This window comes from Somniosus microcephalus, chromosome 1 (assembly GCF_052327205.1).
Source record: "Somniosus microcephalus isolate GS21.2 chromosome 1, FLI_Smic_1.0, whole genome shotgun sequence".
In the NCBI taxonomy this organism is placed as follows: domain Eukaryota; kingdom Metazoa; phylum Chordata; class Chondrichthyes; order Squaliformes; family Somniosidae; genus Somniosus; species Somniosus microcephalus.
Window position 1 is genome coordinate 16347017 of NC_140987.1, and position 19669 is coordinate 16366685.

Here is a 19669-nt window from a genome sequence, read left to right on the forward strand (position 1 = left end):
AAGAGCAGGGAGGTTATGATGGAGCTGTACAAAACGCTAGTTAGGCCACAGTTGGAATACTGTGTGCAGTTCTGGTCGCCACACTATAGGAAGAATGTGATTGCATTGGAGAGGGTGCAGAGGAGATTCACCAGGATGTTACCTGGGCTGGAGCGCTTCAGCTATGAAGAGAGACTGGACAGGCTGGGGTTGTTTTCCTTAGAGCAGAGAAAGCTGAGGGGTGACCTTATTGAGGTGTACAAAATTATGAGAGGCATAGATAGGGTAGATAGAAAGGAACTTTTCCCCTTAGTAGAGGGGTCAATAACCAGGGGGCATAGTTTCAAGATAAGGGGAAGGGGGTTTAGAGGGGATTTGAGGAAAAACTTTTTCACCCAGAGGGTGGTTGGAATCTGGAACTCACTGCCTGAAAGGGTGGTAGAGGGAGGAACCCTCACAACATTCAAGAAGCATTTAGATGAGCACTTGAAACGCCACAGCATACAAGGCTACGGACCAAGTGCTGGAAAATGGGATTAGAATAGACAGGGCTTGATGGCCGGTGTGGACATGATGGGCCGAAGGGCCTCTTTCTGTGCTGTATAACTCTATGGGGGAATAATTCAGTTGGTTGCGCCTCCTATTAGCGCCTTAAGAGGGTGCCAAGTGGGGCGCAAAGCAACTAGCGCCCGGGCGCGGCAATGTTTGTGACGCTCGCGAAATTAACTAGACATTTTGCGGCGGCGCTAAACACTACCGCCACGATCTCCTGCCCCGGCAGAATGTGACGTCATTTGAGTGCACAACGCCCTGTTAGCGCCCTGGACTGGATATTGAGTGGCGCCCCTGCCTTACCGCCTGCCGCTAGCAACGACAGGTTGAGGGGAGTGTTATGCTGTCAGAAAGGGACTGGGGGAGCGCTATTTAAAGGCGACCGCTTCCTGCCTTTTTTTGTCGGTGACATTTTTGCACCACACATTCTGAGAGAGAGAGAGAGAGAGACTTCTGGAGAGATTCAACGCTGTGTGAAGGAGTTTTGAGTACTGAGCAGCACTTTGCAGGTTTATTTGTATTTGCCCTTCCTTGCTTCGCCAGCGCTCTGAGGTAGCGCCTCGCTCCTCGGCCTTTGCGCCTTGAGAGGTGTGAAGCGCCTGATTTAGCGCTCCAATCACCTCCAGGGGCGATAAAAGCCAAGTTTGCTGTCGGAGGAGATAATTAGCGCCAGGCGCTAAACTTTGCGCACGGCCGATAATGGCGCCCCAAGTGGGGCGATACCGAATTTTTCCCCCCAGGACTCTATAGGTCAGTAAGTTAGGAGGAACAGTAAGTTGTGTAGATGGGAGCAGGAAGTTACAAATGGACATGGACCGATTAAGTGAGTGGGCAAAACTAAGGTAGATGGAGCTCAATGTGGGTTAAGTGTGAGGTCATCTACTCTGGATCCGAGAAAGGCAAATCTGAATATTTTCTTAATGGTGAGAGACGAGGAGCTGTGGTGGAACAAAGGGATTTGTGTGTTCATGTACAAAAGGCTAATGGAATATTGGCCTTTATCTCGAGGGGCCTAGATTACAAAGGGGGGGAGGCGATGCTCCAGTTGTACCGAGCCTTGGTCAGACCCCGTCTGGAGTAACTGCGTCCAGTTCTGGGTCCCGCCCCTCAGGAAGGATAGATTGGCCTTGGAGAGGGGGTGCAGCGCAGATTCACCAGAATGATACTGAAGCTAAAATGGTTAAATTATGAGGACAGGTTGCATAAATAGCTTGTCGTCCCTTGAGTTTAGAAGGTTGAGAGGGGATCTAATCGAGGTGTTTAAAAAGATAAAAGGGGTTCGACAGGGTAGATAGAGAGAAACTATTTTCCCTGCTGAGTCCAGAACAAGGGGGCATAACCTTAAAATTAGAGCCAGGCTGTTCAGGGGTGATGTCAGGAAGCACTCCTTCACACAAAAGGTGGTGGAAATCTGGAACTCTCTCCCCCAAAAAGCTCTGGGTGCTGGGATCAATTAAAATTTCAAGACTGAGATCGATAGATTTTTGTTGGGTACGGGTATTAAGGGATATGGAGCAAAGGCGGGTAAATGGAGTTCAGGTGCAGATCAGCTCTGATCTAATTGAACGACGGACTGGCTTGAGGGGCTGGATGGCCTCCTCCTGATCCTATCCCTGCGAGTGGTTATATAGAAAGTATTTGATACCTTGGAGTGATTATATATGTTTTGGATTACTGAGTGGTGATTATATGGAAACTGACTAACAAGTGCACCTGGCCCTGACTGGGAGAGGAGGATTTGCTGATAACATAGGCCATCTAGGCCTATCTCCAAATCATTGATGTACACAGTGAACAGTTGGCCCCAAACTGAACCCTGTGGGCCACCAAGACTCACTTCGACTCTAATTTCTCCTTTCTAACCAATTTTGAATCCAGTTTGCTGCCCTCTCCCTAATTCCATAGCCCATTCTCCAGTGATCTCCTGAGTGGTACCTTGTCACAGGCTTGCCTAAAGGCCACACTCCATCCATTGCACTTCCCCGTCAATCATGTCTGTTGCCTTCTCAAAGGATTCTATGAGGTTTGTCAAGCTCCCTTTTGAAATCCGTGCTGGCTATTTCGAACTATTTTCTCTTTCTCCTGATATGTGCAGCGAAGATTCACCAGACTGATACCTGGGATGGCAGGAATGACGTATGAGGAGAGATTGGGTCGATTGGGCTTATATTCGCTGGAGTTTAGAAGAATGAGAGGGGATCTCATTGAAACTTATAAAATTCTAACAGGACTAGTCAGACTAGATGCAGGAAGGATGTTCCCAATGGCGGGGGAGTCCAGAACCAGGGGTCACAGTCTAAGGATAAGGGGTAAGCCATTTAGGACTGAGGTGAGGAGGAATTTCTTCACCCAGAGAGTGGTGAACCTCTGGAATTCTTTGCCACACAAGGCAGTTGAGGCCAATTCATTAAATATATTCAAGAAGGAGTTGGATATATTTCTTGAGGCTAAAGGGATCAAGGGATGTGGGGAGAAAGCAGGGACAGGGTACTGAGTTTGGATGATCAGCCATGATCTCATTAAATGGCGGAGCAGGCTCGAGGGGCCGAATGGCCTACTCCTGCTCCTATCTTCTATGTTTCTATGTTTCTATAGGTGCTAATTTCATCCTCCTCCAATTCTGGCCTCTTGAGCATCCGCGACTTTCATCGCTCCACTGTTGGTGGCCGTGCCTTCAGCTGCCTGGGCCCTAAGCTCTGGAATTCCCTCCTCTAAACCTCTCCGCCTCTCTCTTCTCCTTTAAGACGCGCCTTAAAACCTACCTCACCTGTCCTAATATCTCCCCCTGTGGCTCGGTGTCAAATTTTGCTCGATAACGCTCCTGTGTAGCGCCTTGGGATGTTTTACTACGCTAAAAGTACTGTATATAAGTGCAAGTTGTTGTTGTTGCTAAACTGACCCGCTGATGATCCATTATTCTACCCTAAACACAAAAGGGGAAATCAGCCGTCGTGTTGTCTGATTTAATTTATTTTGCCTTGCGTCCCCAGGGCCTCTATGAAGAATGCCAATACCTCTTCCAACCCCAATTGATTGTGCAGAGATTGATTGGCATCCCTGTCCTGTATCCGGGATACCTGATTGATCAGATGATCCCAGCCCACAACAGATCAGCACTCTACAAGTAAGTGAGTCAGGCTCAGGCCTCCTCGGCTAATGTTACCAAGTAGATGACATAATGGAGCATGAGAGCACGCTAACTGTGTGAAATGTGCTCTTCCTGTTAATGTTGACAGTCATTTATGGGAAATGGATAAAACTCCCTATTCATTCCTCCAACAGCCTGTCAATCTTGTGGTCTGTAAGAGCACTCTGCGCACTAGGAGATGTAATGCGATAGCGGCAGGTCTGTAATCGTGGGCTTGTTTTGTCTGGAGAAGAGGAGAATTCGAGGTGACCTAATTGAGGTCTTCGTGATTATGAAGGGGATCGATCCGGGCAAATTGTTCCCTGGGGCACGGGCCTCAATCACCCAGTGTTGAGGGATTTGGTGAGAAGGTGGGTAGGTGGGGTTGAGGGATGGGGTGAGATGGGTGGGTGGGGTTGAGGGATAGGGTGAGATGGGTGGGTGGGGTTGAGGGATAGGGTGAGATGGGTGGGTGGGGTTGAGGGATATGGTGGGTAGGTGGGGTTCAGGGATATGATGAGATGGGTGGGTGGGGTTGAGGAATAGGGTGAGATGGGTGGGTGGGATTGAGGAATAGGGTGCGATGGGTGGGTGGGGTTGAGGGATAGGGTGAGATGGGTGGGTGGGATTGAGGAATAGGGTGCGATGGGTGGGTGGGGTTGAGGGATAGGGTGAGATGGGTGGATGGGGTTGAGGGATAGGGTGAGATGGGTGGGTGGGGTTGAGGGATAAGATGAGATGGGTGGGTGGGGTTGAGGGATATGGTGGGTAGGTGGGGTTCAGGGATATGATGAGATGGGTGGGTGGGGTTGAGGAATAGGGTGAGATGGGTGGGTGGGATTGAGGAATAGGGTGCGATGGGTGGGTGGGGTTGAGGGATAGGGTGAGATGGGTGGGTGGGGTTGAGGGATAAGATGAGATGGGTGGGTGGGGTTGAGGGATAAGATGAGATGGGTGGGTGGGGTTGAGGGATATGGTGAGATGGGTGGGTGGGGTTGAGGGATTTGGTGAGATGGGTGGGTGGGGTTGAGGGATAGGGTGCGATGGGTGGGTGGGGTTGAGGGATAGGGTGAGATGGGTGGGTGGGGTTGAGGGATAGGGTGAGATGGGTGGGTGGGGTTGAGGGATGGGGTGAGATGGGTGGGTGGGGTTGAGGGATAGGGTGAGATGGGTGGGTGGGGTTGAGGGATAGGGTGAGATGGGTGGGTGGGGTTGAGGGATATGGTGGGTAGGTGGGGTTCAGGGATATGATGAGATGGGTGGGTGGGGTTGAGGGATTTGGTGAGATGGGTGGGTGGGGTTGAGGGATATGGTGAGATGGGTGGGTGGGGTTGAGGGATAAGATGAGATGGGTGGGTGGGGTTGAGGGATAGGGTGAGATGGGTGGGTGGGGTTGAGGGATAAGATGAGATGGGTGGGTGGGGTTGAGGGATATGGTGAGATGGGTGGGTGGGGTTGAGGGATTTGGTGAGATGGGTGGGTGGGGTTGAGGGATAGAGTGCGATGGGTGGGTGGGGTTGAGGAATAGGGTGAGATGGGTGCGTGGGGTTGAGGGATATGGTGAGATAGGTGGGTGGGGTTGAGGGATATGGTGAGATGGGTGGGTGGGGTTGAGGGATGGGGTGAGGAGATGAGTAGGTAGGATATAGGGATATGGACAAGCTGGGACGGGGCGCAGTGCAGTTTCACCAGAATGTTATAAGGGTCAAATTATGAGGACAGGTTGCATAGACTGGGCAATATCAGGGTTACGGAATCCAGACGGGTAGATGGAGTTAAGATACAGATCAGCCATGATCTGATTGAATGGCAGAACAGGCTCGAGGGGCTCAATGGCCTCCTCCTGTTGCTCTGTTCTTACGTGAAGTCCTACAGTCCCATTGCCACCTATTCGCCCAGTGGATCAGTGTCAGGATCTTTGTCGTTAGGCTTTGAATCCTTTCATGGCTTTGTCCCTCCCTTTCTAGCCCGAAGTCCCAGCCGGCACCTTCTGTTTCTCCAGTTCTGGATTAATGCTTGTTCAGTCCCGCTGCTCCACTATGATCGCTGATCTCTCAGCCTCCCCATCACCCCGGAACTCACTAACAAATCCAATTCACCCTGTTACTTCTCTTCCTACCTTCAAAGCTTTCCTAAAGTCGTGTCCCATCAATGGTGCCACCCAAAGATCTTTACATCCTTCATCATCTTCTCCCCTGTAAAACAATCTGAGACGTTCCTCTACAAGCAAAGCATTGTATCAAGGGAAGTTGATAAATAAGTCTTACTCCAATTATATAGGGCCTTGGTGAGACCACACCTAGAGTACTGTGTACAATTTTGGCCTCTTTACCGAAGGAAGGATATACTTGCCATAGAGGGAGTGCAACGAAGGTTCACAAGATTGATTCCTGGGATGGCGTATGAGAAGAGATTGAGTAAACTAGGCCTGTATTCTCTTGAATTCAGAAGAATGAGAGGGGATCTCATTGAAGCATACCAAATTATTACAGGGCTTGATAGGATGGATGCTGGGAGAATGTTTCCCTTGGCTGGGGAGTCTAGAACCAGGGGCCACAGCCTCAAGATAAAGGGTAGGCCATTCAGGACTGAGATGAGAAGAAATTTCTTCACACAGAGGGTGGTGAATCTCTGGAGTTCTCTACCCCAGAGGGCTGTGGAGGCTCAGTCATTGGGTATATTCATAAGAACATAAGAAATAGGAGCAGGAGTAGGCCAATCAGCCCCTCGAGCCTGCTCCACCATTCAATAAGATCATGGCTGATCTGATCCTAACCTCAAATCTTCTATCACTCTCATCCCACCCGAACCCATGTGATCTCCCGGGAGAGGCGAAAAACCAGATAAAAAACCCAATGGCCAATTTGGGAGAAAAAAATCTGGGAAATTCAAAACAGAAGTCGATAGATTTTTGACTAGTAAGGGCATCAAGGGATATGGCGATAGGGCCGGTGAATGGAGTTGAGGCAGAAGATCAGCCATGATCTCATTGAATGGCGGAGCAGGCTCGAAGGGCCGAATGGCCTACTCCTGCTCCTATTTCTTATGTTCTTATGCTGCTGGTCTGGTGCTGGTGCTATGCTGGTGTTGCTGCTGGTGGTGTTGATGTTTGTGTTTCTCTGCTGGAGCCATACTGGTTCTGTTTCTGCTTGGTACTGGTTCTGTTGGCGCTTGTGCTGGTGTTGCTGCTGGCATTAGTGTTTGTACTGGTATTGTTGGTGCTGTACTGGTTCTGTTTCTGCGTGGTCCTGGTGTTGCTGCTGTGCTGGTGTGATACTGGTTCTGTTTTTACTTGTGTTGGTGTTGGTGCTAGTATAGCTGTGGTTGCTTGTGCTGTTCTGTTGGTGCTGTGCTGATCCTGTTGGTGCTGTACTGGTTCTGTTGGAGTTTGGTGCTGTTTAGAATAAGCACAGAGATGTGTCTCTTACACAACTGTGCTGTGATCAGTTGTGTGGACATTGGCTACTTAACTCTGTGTGCCCAATCCTTACCCACACAACGTCCCACACCCCCCCTCACTACCAGCCTGGCAAAGAAGTACTGGCTCCCAGTCAATGTCAGGGTCGGATTTCTTGCGATGAAGGAGCCAAGGTGGCACTATCACTGCCGAGGACACAGATCCTTTCCCGTTAATTGGTGCCATTAACTGCTGGCACCGATCCCAACCCCCGAGGAGTTCTGTCCTCCTCACTGCCTGGTACGTGCGCGCGGAGTGTCCGTGTTTAACTCGAGCCTCTCGGAGCCTGGGACTGTCAAATGGATGCCAGCTGCTGTGCTTATGGGCTCGGGGCCAGTAGACACACACGCACACACAGAGCCAGGCACTGTTTGCCATCCCAAGCAGGGAGCATGAACTGGGCATGGGGCCAGTGCAGACACACAGAGCGACACTGTAGGAGCAACAGTAAGTTTCATTGATCAATGACGCGTGCTTCTGTTAGAGGATGGGTGTCCTTGCTTCTAAATTTACTTCTCAAAGTAATAGGGCTCAAAGCATTTATTGTCACTGATAGGAATTCAGTGACAATAATTAAACACGCATCTAACAACACTGGAGCAATGGCGGGCATTCAGGGAAGTGATAGCTCAGGTACAAAATAGGCATATCCCTTTGCAGGGAAAAGGTAGAGCATCCAAAGCTAATGCGCCCTGGATGACAAAAGAAATAAAAGTTTAAATAAAACAGAGAAAGGAGGCTTATGACGAATGCCAGGAGCAAGATTCAGTTAATAGCCAGGGAAATTATGGAAAGTACAGGAGGGAATTTTTTTTAAATTCATTTATGGGATGTGGGCGTCGCTGGCAAGGCCAGCATTTATTGCCCATCCCTAGTTGCCCTTGAGAAGGTGGTGGTGAGCCACCTTCTCGAACCGCTGCAGTCCGTGTGGTGAAGGTACTCCCACAGTGCTGTTAGGGAGGGAGTTCCAGGATTTTGACCCAGTGATGATGAACGATCGGCGATATGCTTCCAAGTCAGAGTGGTGTGTGACTTGGAGGGGAATTTGGAGGTGGTGGTGTTCCCACGCGCCTGCTGCCCTTGTCCTTCTAGGTGGTAGAGGTTGCGGGTTTGGGAAGTGCTGCCGAAGAAGCCTTGGCAAGTCGCTGCAGTGCATCTTGTAGATGGTACACACTGCACTTGAAAAAGTTAATACTGGAGACAAAGAGAGGTTATGAGAAAAGATTAGCAGGCAACATTAAATTGAACCCTGAAACATTTTATAAACTGTAAGCGGTTAGCTGGGGAAAAAGTTGGGCCTATTAAGGACCCAAAGGGAAATCTTCAAGTGGGGGCAGAGGACACGGCTAAAGTATGAAATGAGTACTTTGCATCTGTCTTCACAAAGGAAGCGGATGTTGTGAAGGTTACACTAAAAGAGGAGAGGGAAGTTATGGACAGGATAGTAATAGATAGAGAAGACGTACTAAAAGATTAGCATTACTGAAAGATGGTAAGTCACCTGGTCCGGATGGAATGTATCCCAGGTTGCTGAAAGAAGCAAAGATAGAAATAGCAGAGGCATCGGTCACAATCTTTCAATCCTCATTGGATACAGGAGTGGTGCCGGAGGAGTGGAGGGTTGCTAATGTTATACCACTATTTAAGAAAGGGGAGAGGGATAAACCAGGAAACTACAGGCCAGTCAGCCTAACATTGTCGGTGGGGAAGTTATTGGAAACCATTATCAGGGACAAAATAAACTTTCATTTGGAAAGGCACGGGTTAATCAAGGAGAGCCAGCATGGATTTGTTTCAGGTAAATCGTGTCTGACTAACGTGATTGAATTCTTTGACGAGGTAACAGAGAAGGTTGATCAAGGTAGTGCAGTAGATGTTGTATATATGGACTTTTGGAAGGCATTCGACAAAGTGCCACACAGGAGGCTTGTTAAGAAGCCAGAAGCCCATGAAATTAAGGGGAAAGTGGCGGTATGGATAGGGAATTGGCTCAGTGACAGGAAGCAGAGGGTGAGGGTGGATGGATGTTTTTCAGACGGGGAGGTGATTTGCAGTGGTGTTCCCCAAGGGTCAGGTTTGGGTCCATTACTCTTTACAATTTTTATAAACGACCTAGACTCGGGTGGAGGGAGCAGCATTGTAAAGTTTGCAGATGATACAAAACTTGGCAAAGTAGTAGCTAATGCTGAGGATAGTTATAGGCTTCAGGCTGACATAGACAGGATGGTGAATTGGGCAGAAGCACGGCAGATGGAGTTCAACGTGTGAAATGGTGCACTTTAGGAGGACTACTATAGAAAGACAGTTTACTATAAACGGCACGATTTTGAGAAGTGTAGATGAGCAGAGAGACCTTGGTGTCCATATACACAAATCCTTAAAGGTGGCAGGGCACGTTGATAAGGTGGTTAAAGAAGCTCATGGGTTACTTGGGGTTTATAACTAGAGGGATAAAATATAAAAGCAGAGTGATCAGGCTAGAACTTTATAAATCACTGGTTAGACCTCAGCTGGAGTAATGTGGACAATTCTGGGCCCCAGACTTCAGGAAAGATGTAAAGGCCTTAGAGAGGGTAGAGAGGAGGTTTATCAGGATGTTACCTTCAGTTCTGAGGAGAGGTTGGAAAAGTTGGGACTGCTCTCCTTGGAACAGAAGGTGAAGAGGTGACCTAACGGAGGTTTTCAAGATGATGAGAGGTTTTGATAAAGTAGAGAGAGAAAAACAATTCCCTCTGGCGAGTGGGTCAATAACCAGAGGTCATAGATTCCAAATAATTGGAAAAAGATCCAGAGGGGAGAAGAGGAGAAATCTTTTCACTCAGAGTCGTGGGGATCTGGAACGCTCGACCTGAAAATGTGGCAGAAGCTGATTCCATCAATAATTTTAAAAGGGAGTTGGACGGGTACTGGAGGATGAGGAACTCGCAGGGATACGGACAAAAAGCGGGGGGGGGGGGTGGGGGTGGGGGGACGACTAAGCACGACTGCTCGTTCAAAGAGCCAGCACAGGCACGACGGGCCGAATGGCCTCCTTCTGTGCTGCTAGTTTCTATGATTCTGTGAATTCTAGCACCACCATGCCAGTTCACCGGAGATTTCAAACCCGCTAACAGTTTAGAGATCGAGGGTTTTTCTTGGAGCTGATTGCGCCTCATTGAATTCTGAGCTGCCTCTCCTCGCACTCCCACTCTTTTATACCTCGCTCCCGATCCTACTACCTGAGTAATCCACACGTTCCTCGCATTACCTCATGCAATTAGCTATTTCCCCTCGTCCCTTATCAATAACTTCAGTTTTAATAAGCACAACTCCCCAAACTTTGGGACAGCTTCACCTTGACTGAACTGTCAATCAAATCATTCAACTGGCGACAGTTACAGGGAGATTAATGAATAAAGGCTACATTATCACTTGATCACATTCCTATTGCAGATGTGTCGTTGGTGGAGTTAATAACCCTAGAATATATTTCCACCCCATGGTTGAATGTTAGTTGCCCACCGCTGAACCTCTTATGAGCTAAAGCCTGCCTCTGCCTGGTATTTCTTTTAATTAAGTCCACTGTCTAATCTGAAGTATTGCATCGCATGTTAAAACACACATTTCTCCAATATAAAGCCAGCCTGTCTTATGATTACACTTTAATTCTTCTAACAGAAACTCACTTAGCAGGCAAAAGCTAAAAGTTAATATTACTACTTCAATACGGTTGAATTAACCCTTTTCTTACACATTGGGTGGGCCTATTGGTGGAGGTGATTTCCCCTCCAGTAGCTCCGCCAGCTAATTATTCCGTTGTCGTTGCATCCTCCGTGACATCGCCCGTCTCCGCCCCCGCCTCGGCTCATCCGCTGCCGAAACCCTCATCCATGCTTTTGTTACCTCTAGACTTGACTATTCCAACGCACTCCTGGTCGGCCTCCCACATTCCACCCTCCGTAAACTTGAGGTCATCCAAAACTCGGCTGCCCCGTGTCGTAACTCGCACCAAGTCCCGTTCGCCCATCACCCACTGTGCTCGCTGACTTACAGTGGCTCCCGGTCCGACAACACTTCGATTTTATAATTCTCATCCTTGTTTTCAAATCCCTCCATGGCCTCAGTCCCCCCCCCCTGTCTCTGTAACCTCCTCCAGCCCCACAACCCCCACCCCCCCCCGAGATCTCTGCGTTCCTCCAATTCTGGCCTCTTGCACATCCCCGAGTTTCATCGCTCCACCATTGGCGGCCGTGCCTTCATTGCCTGGGCCCTAAGCTCTGGAATTCCCTCCCTAAACCTCTCCGCCTCTCTCTTCCTTTAAGACGCTCCTTAAAACCGACCTCTTTGACCCAGCTTTTGGTCACCTGTCCTAATATCTCCTTATGTGGCTCAGTGTCAAATTTTTCTGATAATCGCTCCTGTGAAGCGTCTTGGGATGTTTCACTACGTTAAAGGCGCTACATAAACACAAGGTGTTGCTGTATCTTCACACTCTTCCCTGGAGAACAGTGTGAAGTAGTGGAACGATTCACAGGCTGATTAACAGTCTGACAGGTGTGAGCTCTCCGTCAACGGAGGCACACAATCGTAAAATTAGAGCTAGGTCATTCAGGAGTGAAATCAGGAAGCATCTTTTCACACAGAGGGTAGTGGAAATCTGGAACACGCTCCCCAAAAAGGATGTGGATGCTGGGGGTCAATTGGGGCTTTCAAGACGGAGATTGATAGATTATTGTTAGATAAGAGTATCAAGTGATGTGGAACCAAGGCGGGTAAATGGTGTAGATCAGTCATGATCCAATTAAATGGTGGAGCAGGCTCGAGGGGCTGAATGGCCTCCTCCTGTTCCAATATTCCAAACAGCCTTCTTGCACTCGCTGTCGATGCTGGTGGGTTAATTGATGCTCATTTAAACTCTAAACTGAATCTGCCTGCTCTTCTTCTGATCTCCCTTCCTCTGCCTTTCACTCTTTCATTCCTCCTCAGGGTTTTCATCCCAAGTTACACCTCCCAGGTGATGGTGCAGCTCTCAGACTGCAGCAACAGTAACAGGACGGTCAGAGGCTGCCCGGTGCTGCTGAAGGTCAGGGCCAAGGCACCACCCCTTCACAACTCCAGCCACGTAGATTGTCGGGATCGCCGTGTCTGTGAGCTGCAGGACCAGGTGCCGTTCTGGCAGCAGTGGTACTACATCCTGGTGGAGAGGTCCATCCACAACGCCGACGTGTACTTCCGGGTTGGGGTTCACGTCAGAGGTAAGAGGTCAAGGTTTTCGGCCCGATACGTGGAGTCTTGTGCCCCAGTGAAATGGGGGTCAGGCGTTATTGTAAAGTCTGTGGGTTATATGGTGAATTAATACACAGACTACAAGAGTAACTTTAACAGGACTTTACTATTCGAAGGTCAGGGCGAATCTGCCCAATAAATCCTTACACAGCACTTATATACTGGTGTGGTCACTCCCGGTATTACAGTATACAGCAGCCAAGATAAAGTAGTGCAACACCTAAAATATTTCTCTTAAAGGTGGACGGTTACATACAATAGTTCTCTTAAAGGTAGAACGGTTACATACACTACAATCCTCCCTTTTTAGCTTACAACATACTTATTCCCCATTAAACATAACATATATCCAACTTCATGTAAAAACAGTTCACAGATGTAGTCTCTGCGGAAACAGTTCACAGATTCAGTCTCTGCGGGAAAACAGTTCACAGATTCAGTCTCGGTGTAGTCGGTTCACGTTGCTGGAGTGACTCATCCAATAGTCCTTCACTGGACTTAACAGCTTGAACTTCCGTCACTTCTGAACCAGCATTGTTGACTTCTAAAAGCTTGAGTACCTTGGGAAGTTTTTCTACTTCCAAACTGATTTGGCTCCGTACGGAGAGACCACGTGCGTGACCTGGTAGAGGTGATAATGGTTCAGATGGTCATCATCTTCTGCTTCGTCTTTTCCTTTTCTGCTTCTTGGAGACTATCTGGGCTCCACTGTCAGCTGCCAGCTGCATGCACCGTTCCTCCTTCTCGTCCTCCTTTTTCCGTAGTAGCGCCACCATCTCCCGATGTTCCTTAGACTTTAGGTGATTCTTCATGGTTTCTGCACTTTGGGAGTTTTCATCACAAGCTGGGCAGAGCAGGTCATCGTAATATTCGGTGTCGTCCAACAGGTCATGGTAATATTCGGTGTCGCCCTGAGCTAGGCCAGCGAGAGGGTCTTCTATTTCCTCCATACCCAGCTGGACGTTAGCCAGCTTTTGTTCCAAATCCAGACATCTTTCCTGAAGAGACTTCTTCATGCGTTCAGTTTCATCCAGCTTTTTCTGGGCTTCCTGCAAGTCTTTTACTAATGACCTCATTCGTGATTTCAATACTTCAACTTCATTGGGAGATTGATTGATTGTATTATTCAATCCCTCTACTGGAGCAGCTGTTTCAGCATTCTGTTGTTCAACATTGACGTGAATCAGCGTACTTTTGGCATCCAAGGTTTGCTCTGCTGCCATCTTTTCAGTCTGTGTTGCAACCTCAGCTATTCCAATAACTTTTGGGAGCTCCAAACCCCTCTCCTTTGAAGATTTAGACTCATGTCCAAATTGTTCCCATTTCAGAGTCTTGTCCCTCAGCATATGAAGGAGTTGGCTGACCGTTGACTCTTCTGACCTCATCCGTTTCCCAGTAGCTGCAGGGCTGTTTATAACCTTGCCCTGGGGCTCCTTTGCTGTTTCTACTTCGCCATCATCCGCAGCCTCCACCATTCGAATTTCCACAAATGAATCGTCTGGTGATGCTGCACCCAACTTCAGTAGGAGCTCGGAATTCATGGCGACCAACTCAGCCTTTTCTGCCTGCAATCTGCTAACAAGCGCCTTTAGTTGCTGAACATCTTGCTCCACCAGATTAGAGCACGCACCTTCAGAAACCGAATCAGCTTTGATTCGTTTGGCCTCCTTGCGCAGACGGTTTGTGTGCTCCTGCTCCCTTTTCTCCCTCAGCTGTTTCTGTTGTCTTTCCAGATTCTCCCACTCTGTGTCAAAGAACGTTTTCATTGCTTTTATCTCTTGCTCGAGACGGCAACTCAATTGTTCTAATTGCTGTTGTAATTTGAAATGGAGTTGAGTTTGAGCCCGGTGTTCCTCAGACTTGTGCATGTCTGTAAACTGGACAGACTCAGAATTCTCTGCCAAACTATGTTGTTGTTGTTCAGTGGAATTCTGTTCTGAAACTTTGTTCTCCTTTGAAGCATTAGTATTTATGCACTCCTTCGTTTTTCCAACCTTAGTCAGCAAGTCCATTTTAGACTTGTCTTTCGCACCTGGGCTGGTCTTGTCGTCATCCGTCTCAGAGTCTGAGCTGATTGTCTTCACCGAGTTCTCACTCGTTATTGCTTTTAGGTAGTGCCATTCCATGTTTATTTCCCTGATCCACTCCCATCCCAGAAGTGGTGGACCTCCCTCAGGTAGTACATATAAGTCCATTCCTTGGTGTTCTTTGCCCCTGTCTCTCACCTTGACTTGTATCTTTCCCATGGGGTATACTTTATGCCCCGTGTATGTCTGCAATACGATCTTGGTATCTCTCAAGGGTATATGTGAGAATAGCCGGTTGTAATCCCTTCGATTTATGACTGATAGGGCTGATCCTGTGTCCGATTCCATTTTCACTTGGACTCCGGCTACTTTTAGTGTGACCCAGATAGTTTGTAGGTCAGCTTCCTTACTCACATTGTAAATTCTCAGACTACCCAGTTCCTGGCCGTTCGGGTCTGAATCCGAATTCTGTTCATCTGAACTCTTCTCAGCCACCTTGTGTACCTTGCTGTACTTTTCCTGCGGTGACTTTTTTCTGTTGTTGGTCTTCTTTCCTGACCGGCATACTTTAGCTATGTGACCAAGCTTGCCACATTTTCTACATTCCTGGTTTTTAAACCAGCATTGGTTCTGGTCGTGTGTTGTCTTCCCACAACGATAACATTTTGTTGTACCCGAAGTCATTTGATCCACGCTGAGTACCGCTGCCTTCAGCTGCATTTCCGCAGTGCCTCTTGCGGCTGCTTCGTGTGATGCTGCAATAAGGACAGCCTTGTCAAGTGTAAGATCGTTCTCTTCGAGCAGTCGCTTTTGTGTTCCTTCCCTCGACAACCCGCACACGAACTTGTCTCTCAATGCCTCTGTCAGATTTTCCCCAAACTGGCAGTATTTCGCTAGTCTACGCAGTTCGACCAAGTATTCCGCGTTGCTTTCCTCTTTCCGTTGCGTTCTCGCATAAAATTTGAATCGTTCCGCCAACATCAGCGGTGTGGGGTTCAAATGATCCTTCAGGACAGCAACAATATCAGCGAAAGTCTGATCCGCCGGTTTAGCTGGTGATAGAAGATGCTTCAATAGCCCGTATGTCTTCGCCCCCATTGCGTTTAATAAGGTGAGAGCTTTATCATCATCTGCTATTTTATTGGCCTCACAATATATCTCGATGCGTTCTACGTACGTGGCCCAATCTTCCACCTCGGAATCGAAGTTGTTGATGTTACCATGCTTAGGCATCTTCACTATCTTTTTGAGAAACCACAACGAATTTGTTCGTTACTTTTTTTTTTCCAAAAATGGTGGTTTCCCGCGCTTGTCTTCTTCCCCGCCCACTTTCAAAATGGCGGTTTCCCGCTTCTGTCTTCTCCCCCGCCTACTGGCGGCTTCCCGCATTTCTTCCCCTGGCGGGAGGGGTAAGCTTTCCTTCGGGCGACGACCGCTGGCTTTCGGAGTTCGCAGCCTGCGCGCCGGCTTCAGTGCGTTCCTTGTTCCCTTTTCTCGGCCGGCAACCGGCGCTGGGGGCAACCCGTTGGCGGCGAACAGTTCCAGCCGCTGGGCGGAATCTCGCTCGGTCTCCCTCGCTCGGTCCCGTTCCCCCTTCACTCGGGCTCTGTCTCTCCCTCAGCGGCTTCCAATCGCGCCTCCCAGCCCTCTCGCAGTCCGGTCCTTTCCTCCCCCGGCTGTGGCTGAGTTCTCCGCGGTTTTATTTATTCTTATATCTTCCCGCGCCTTACGATCCCGGTCGCAGCGCCTCGTGGCTTCAGTAGCTGCCCGGCCTTTTTCGCCGGTCGCGGTCTAGCTGTCTCACGACGCTGTTGCGTCTCCCAGCCTGCTTGTAGCCCGGTCTCTCACACCGGCTGCGTTCCCGCTTGTAGCCCGGTCTCTCACACCGGCTGCGTTCCCGCTTGCACCGTGGCTTCCGTGCCCCATGCTGCCCCAGTCTCAGCGCCTCTGGGCCCGACTTCTGTCCGGCTCCTTTCCCCCCCGACCGTGGTCGAGTTCACCGCCCTTCCTCCGTTCCTTTTTTTTTATTTTCCCCCTACTCACAGTCAACGTGGCCGACTTGCTTCTTGTGGCTGATCGGCTCACTCACCACCGTGGCAGAAGGGACGAGCACTGCCTGTTGCTGATGGAAGGCTTCGTGTCTGAATTCTTCCTTCTTCCTTGCTCTGCAGACTCGAGTCTTCTCTCAGCAGAACGACGAGGGCGGGTGCCTCTTCTCAACGCTCGTTAACTGCTTCGGGTGTGTCGCTGCCGCAGGGTAAGATCGAACCCGTCGCCACTGTAAAGTCTGTGGGTTATATGGTGAATTAATACACAGACTACAAGAGTAACTTTAACAGGACTTTACTATTCGAAGGTCAGGGCGAATCTGCCCAATAAATCCTTACACAGCACTTATATACCGGTGTGGTCACTCCCGGTATTACAGTATACAGCAGCCAAGATAAAGTAGTGCAACACCTAAAATAGTTCTATTAAAGGTGGACGGTTACATACAATAGTTCTCTTAAAGGTAGAACGGTTACATACACTACAGTTATCATCATAAGAACATAAGAAATAGGAGCAGGAGTCGGCCATTTGGCCCTTTGAGCCTGCTCTGCCATTGAATGAGATCATGGCTGATCTTCCACCTCAACTCTACCTTCCCGCACTAATCCCCATATCCCTTGATTCCCCAAAATTTATCAACCTCTGTCTTGAATGTACTCAACGACTGAGCCTCCACAGCCCTCTGGGGCAGAGAATTCCAAAGGTTCACAACCCTCTGAGTGAAGACATTTCTCCTCATCTCAGTCCTAAATGGCCGACCCCTTATCCTGAGACTGCGGTTCTAGATTCCCCAGCCAGGGGGAAACATTTTCTCAGCATTAACCCTGTCAAGCCCTTTAAGAATTTTATGGGGGAAAAATTGGGTCATGCCCCCCTTTGGGGCGCTAACTTCGCCGGGGCGCTAAACCGGAAATGTTAGCGCCCCCGCGCCCGAAACTGGATGGTAGCGCCCCAAGCAGGAGGCGGGGTGCTACTGGAAGCGCTCCCCCTCCCTCTTCGGGCGCTCCAGCCCAATATTGCGGTGCTACGTGCAACAGCGCCACGCGCGTCGGCTGCGGGTACTGCAGGTTTCCCTCCCCTGATTAAAGGGGAGGGGCCTTGCGCAGCGCGAACTGGGGACCTGCTGGACCACCGGGAAGCGGAGTGCCGGCAAAAGAGCCCGGCACTCAAGAGGAGTGCCGGGCTGCCCGATCGCGGCCGGCACCCCGCGGGAGGAGGGCAGAGGGGGCAGGTGCTGGCAGGCGGCCCAAAAAAAATGGCCGCCCGGCACCTCTACTTTAAATATCACCACCCCGGCTGCACATACGCCCCCCTGACCCTGTTGGACATGGCACCCGGCGGCACGTCAGGGGGCGTGACCCATGTTTGCGGCTGAGCCGCGAGCGGAGCGCTGCGCACGGTAATGACGTCATTGCCAGAGGTGCAGCGCTGCGGGGCGCTACCAGCTACGACCGCTGCTAACCTCCCGCTGAATTTCGCGGGAGGCATTAGCGGCATCGCACCTGGGCGCTAGTTGCTTTGCGCCCCATTTGCGCCCCCTGGGGGCACTAACAGGAAGCGCAAAGCAACCAAATTTTGCCCCCTATATGTTTCAATGAGATCACCTCTCATTCTTCTAAACTCTAGGGAATATAGGCCTAGTTTACTCAATCTCCCCTCATAGGGCAATCCCCTCATCCCAGGAACCAGTCTGGTGAACCTTCGTTGCACTCCCTCTAAGGTAAATATGTCTTTCCTTAGGTAAGGAGACCAGAGCTGTTCACAGTGCTCCAGGTGTGGCTTCACCAATGCCCTGTATAATTGTAAGACTTCTTTACTCTTTTACTCTAATCCCTTTGTAACAAAAGCTAACATACCATTTGCTTTCCTAATTGCTTACTGTACCTGCATGTTAACTTTCTGTGATTCATGTACAAGGACACCGAGGTCTCTCTGAATGCAAACATTTCCCAGTCTCTCACCATTAAAAAATATTCTGCTTTTTTGTTTTTCCTACCAAAGTGGATAACATCACTCTTCCCCACACTGTAATCCATTTGCCATGTTCTTGCCCCTGTCTATATCTCTCTCTGCAACCTCTTTGCGTCTTCCTCACAGCTTACTTTCCCACCTAACTTTGTATCATCAGTAAACTTGGATACGTTACACTCAGTCCCTTCATCTAAGTCATTAATATAGATTGTAAATAGCTGAGGCCCAAGCACTGATCCTTGCGGTACCCAATTAGTTACAGCCTGCCAACCCGAAAAAGTCCCGTTTATTCTTACTCTCTGTTTTCTGTCCGTTAACCAATCCTCAATCCATGCTAATATATTACCCCAATCCCATGAGTCTTAATTTTTTGTAATAACCTCTTTTGTGGCACCTTATCGAATACCTTCTGAAAATTCAAATAGGCTACATCCACTGGTTCCCCCTTATCTATCCTACTAGTTACATCTTCAAAAAACTCAAACAGATTTGTCAAACACGATTTCCCTTTCATAAAACCATGTTGACTCTGCCTAATCATATTACGATTTTCTAAGTGCACTGTTACCACGTCCCTAATAATAGATTCTAGCATTTTGCCTACTACTGATGTCAGGCTAACTGGCCTATAGTTCCCTGTTTTTTCCTCTTCCTCCTTTCTTAGGAGGATGCCGAGAAACTCCAGGATGATTTGGACAGGTTGGGTGATTGGGCAGAAGCATGGCAGATGCAGTATAATGTGGATAAATGCGAGGTTATCCACTTTGGTGGCAAAAACAGGAAGGCAGATTATTATCTGAACGGCAATAGATTGGGAGAAGGGGAAGTGCAACGAGGCCTGGGTGTCCTTGTGCACCAGTCGCTGAAGGTAAGCATGCAGGTGCAGCAGGCGGTTAAGAAGGCAAATGGTATGTTGGCCTTCGTAGCGAGAGAATTCGAGTATAGGAACAAGGATGTCTTGCTGCAGTTGTACAGGACCTTGGTGAGACCACATCTTGAGTATTGTGTGCAGTTTTGGCCGCCTTATCTGAGGAAGGATGTTCTTGCCATGGAAGGCGTTCAGCGAAGGTTCACCAGGCTGATACCTGGGATGGCAGGAATGACATATGAGGAGAGATTGTGTCGATTGGGCTTATACTCGTTGGAGTTTAGAAGAATGAGAGGGGATCTCATTGAAACTTATAAAATTCTGACAGGACTGGACAGGAAGGATGTTCCCGATGGTTGGGGAGTCCAGAA

The 19669-nt window shown here is 49.1% G+C and overlaps 1 protein-coding gene across 1 annotated transcript in view; it reads left to right on the forward strand.

Moving 5' to 3' along the window:
- tmem8b (transmembrane protein 8B) overlaps positions 1-19669 on the forward strand; it is a 292912-nt gene that overhangs the window by 111519 nt on the left and 161724 nt on the right. The window contains exons 4-5 of the mRNA XM_085969962.1: positions 3522-3655; positions 12081-12349. Coding sequence (XP_085826088.1) covers positions 3522-3655; positions 12081-12349 — 403 coding nt within the window. The remainder of the gene's footprint in view (positions 1-3521; positions 3656-12080; positions 12350-19669) is intronic.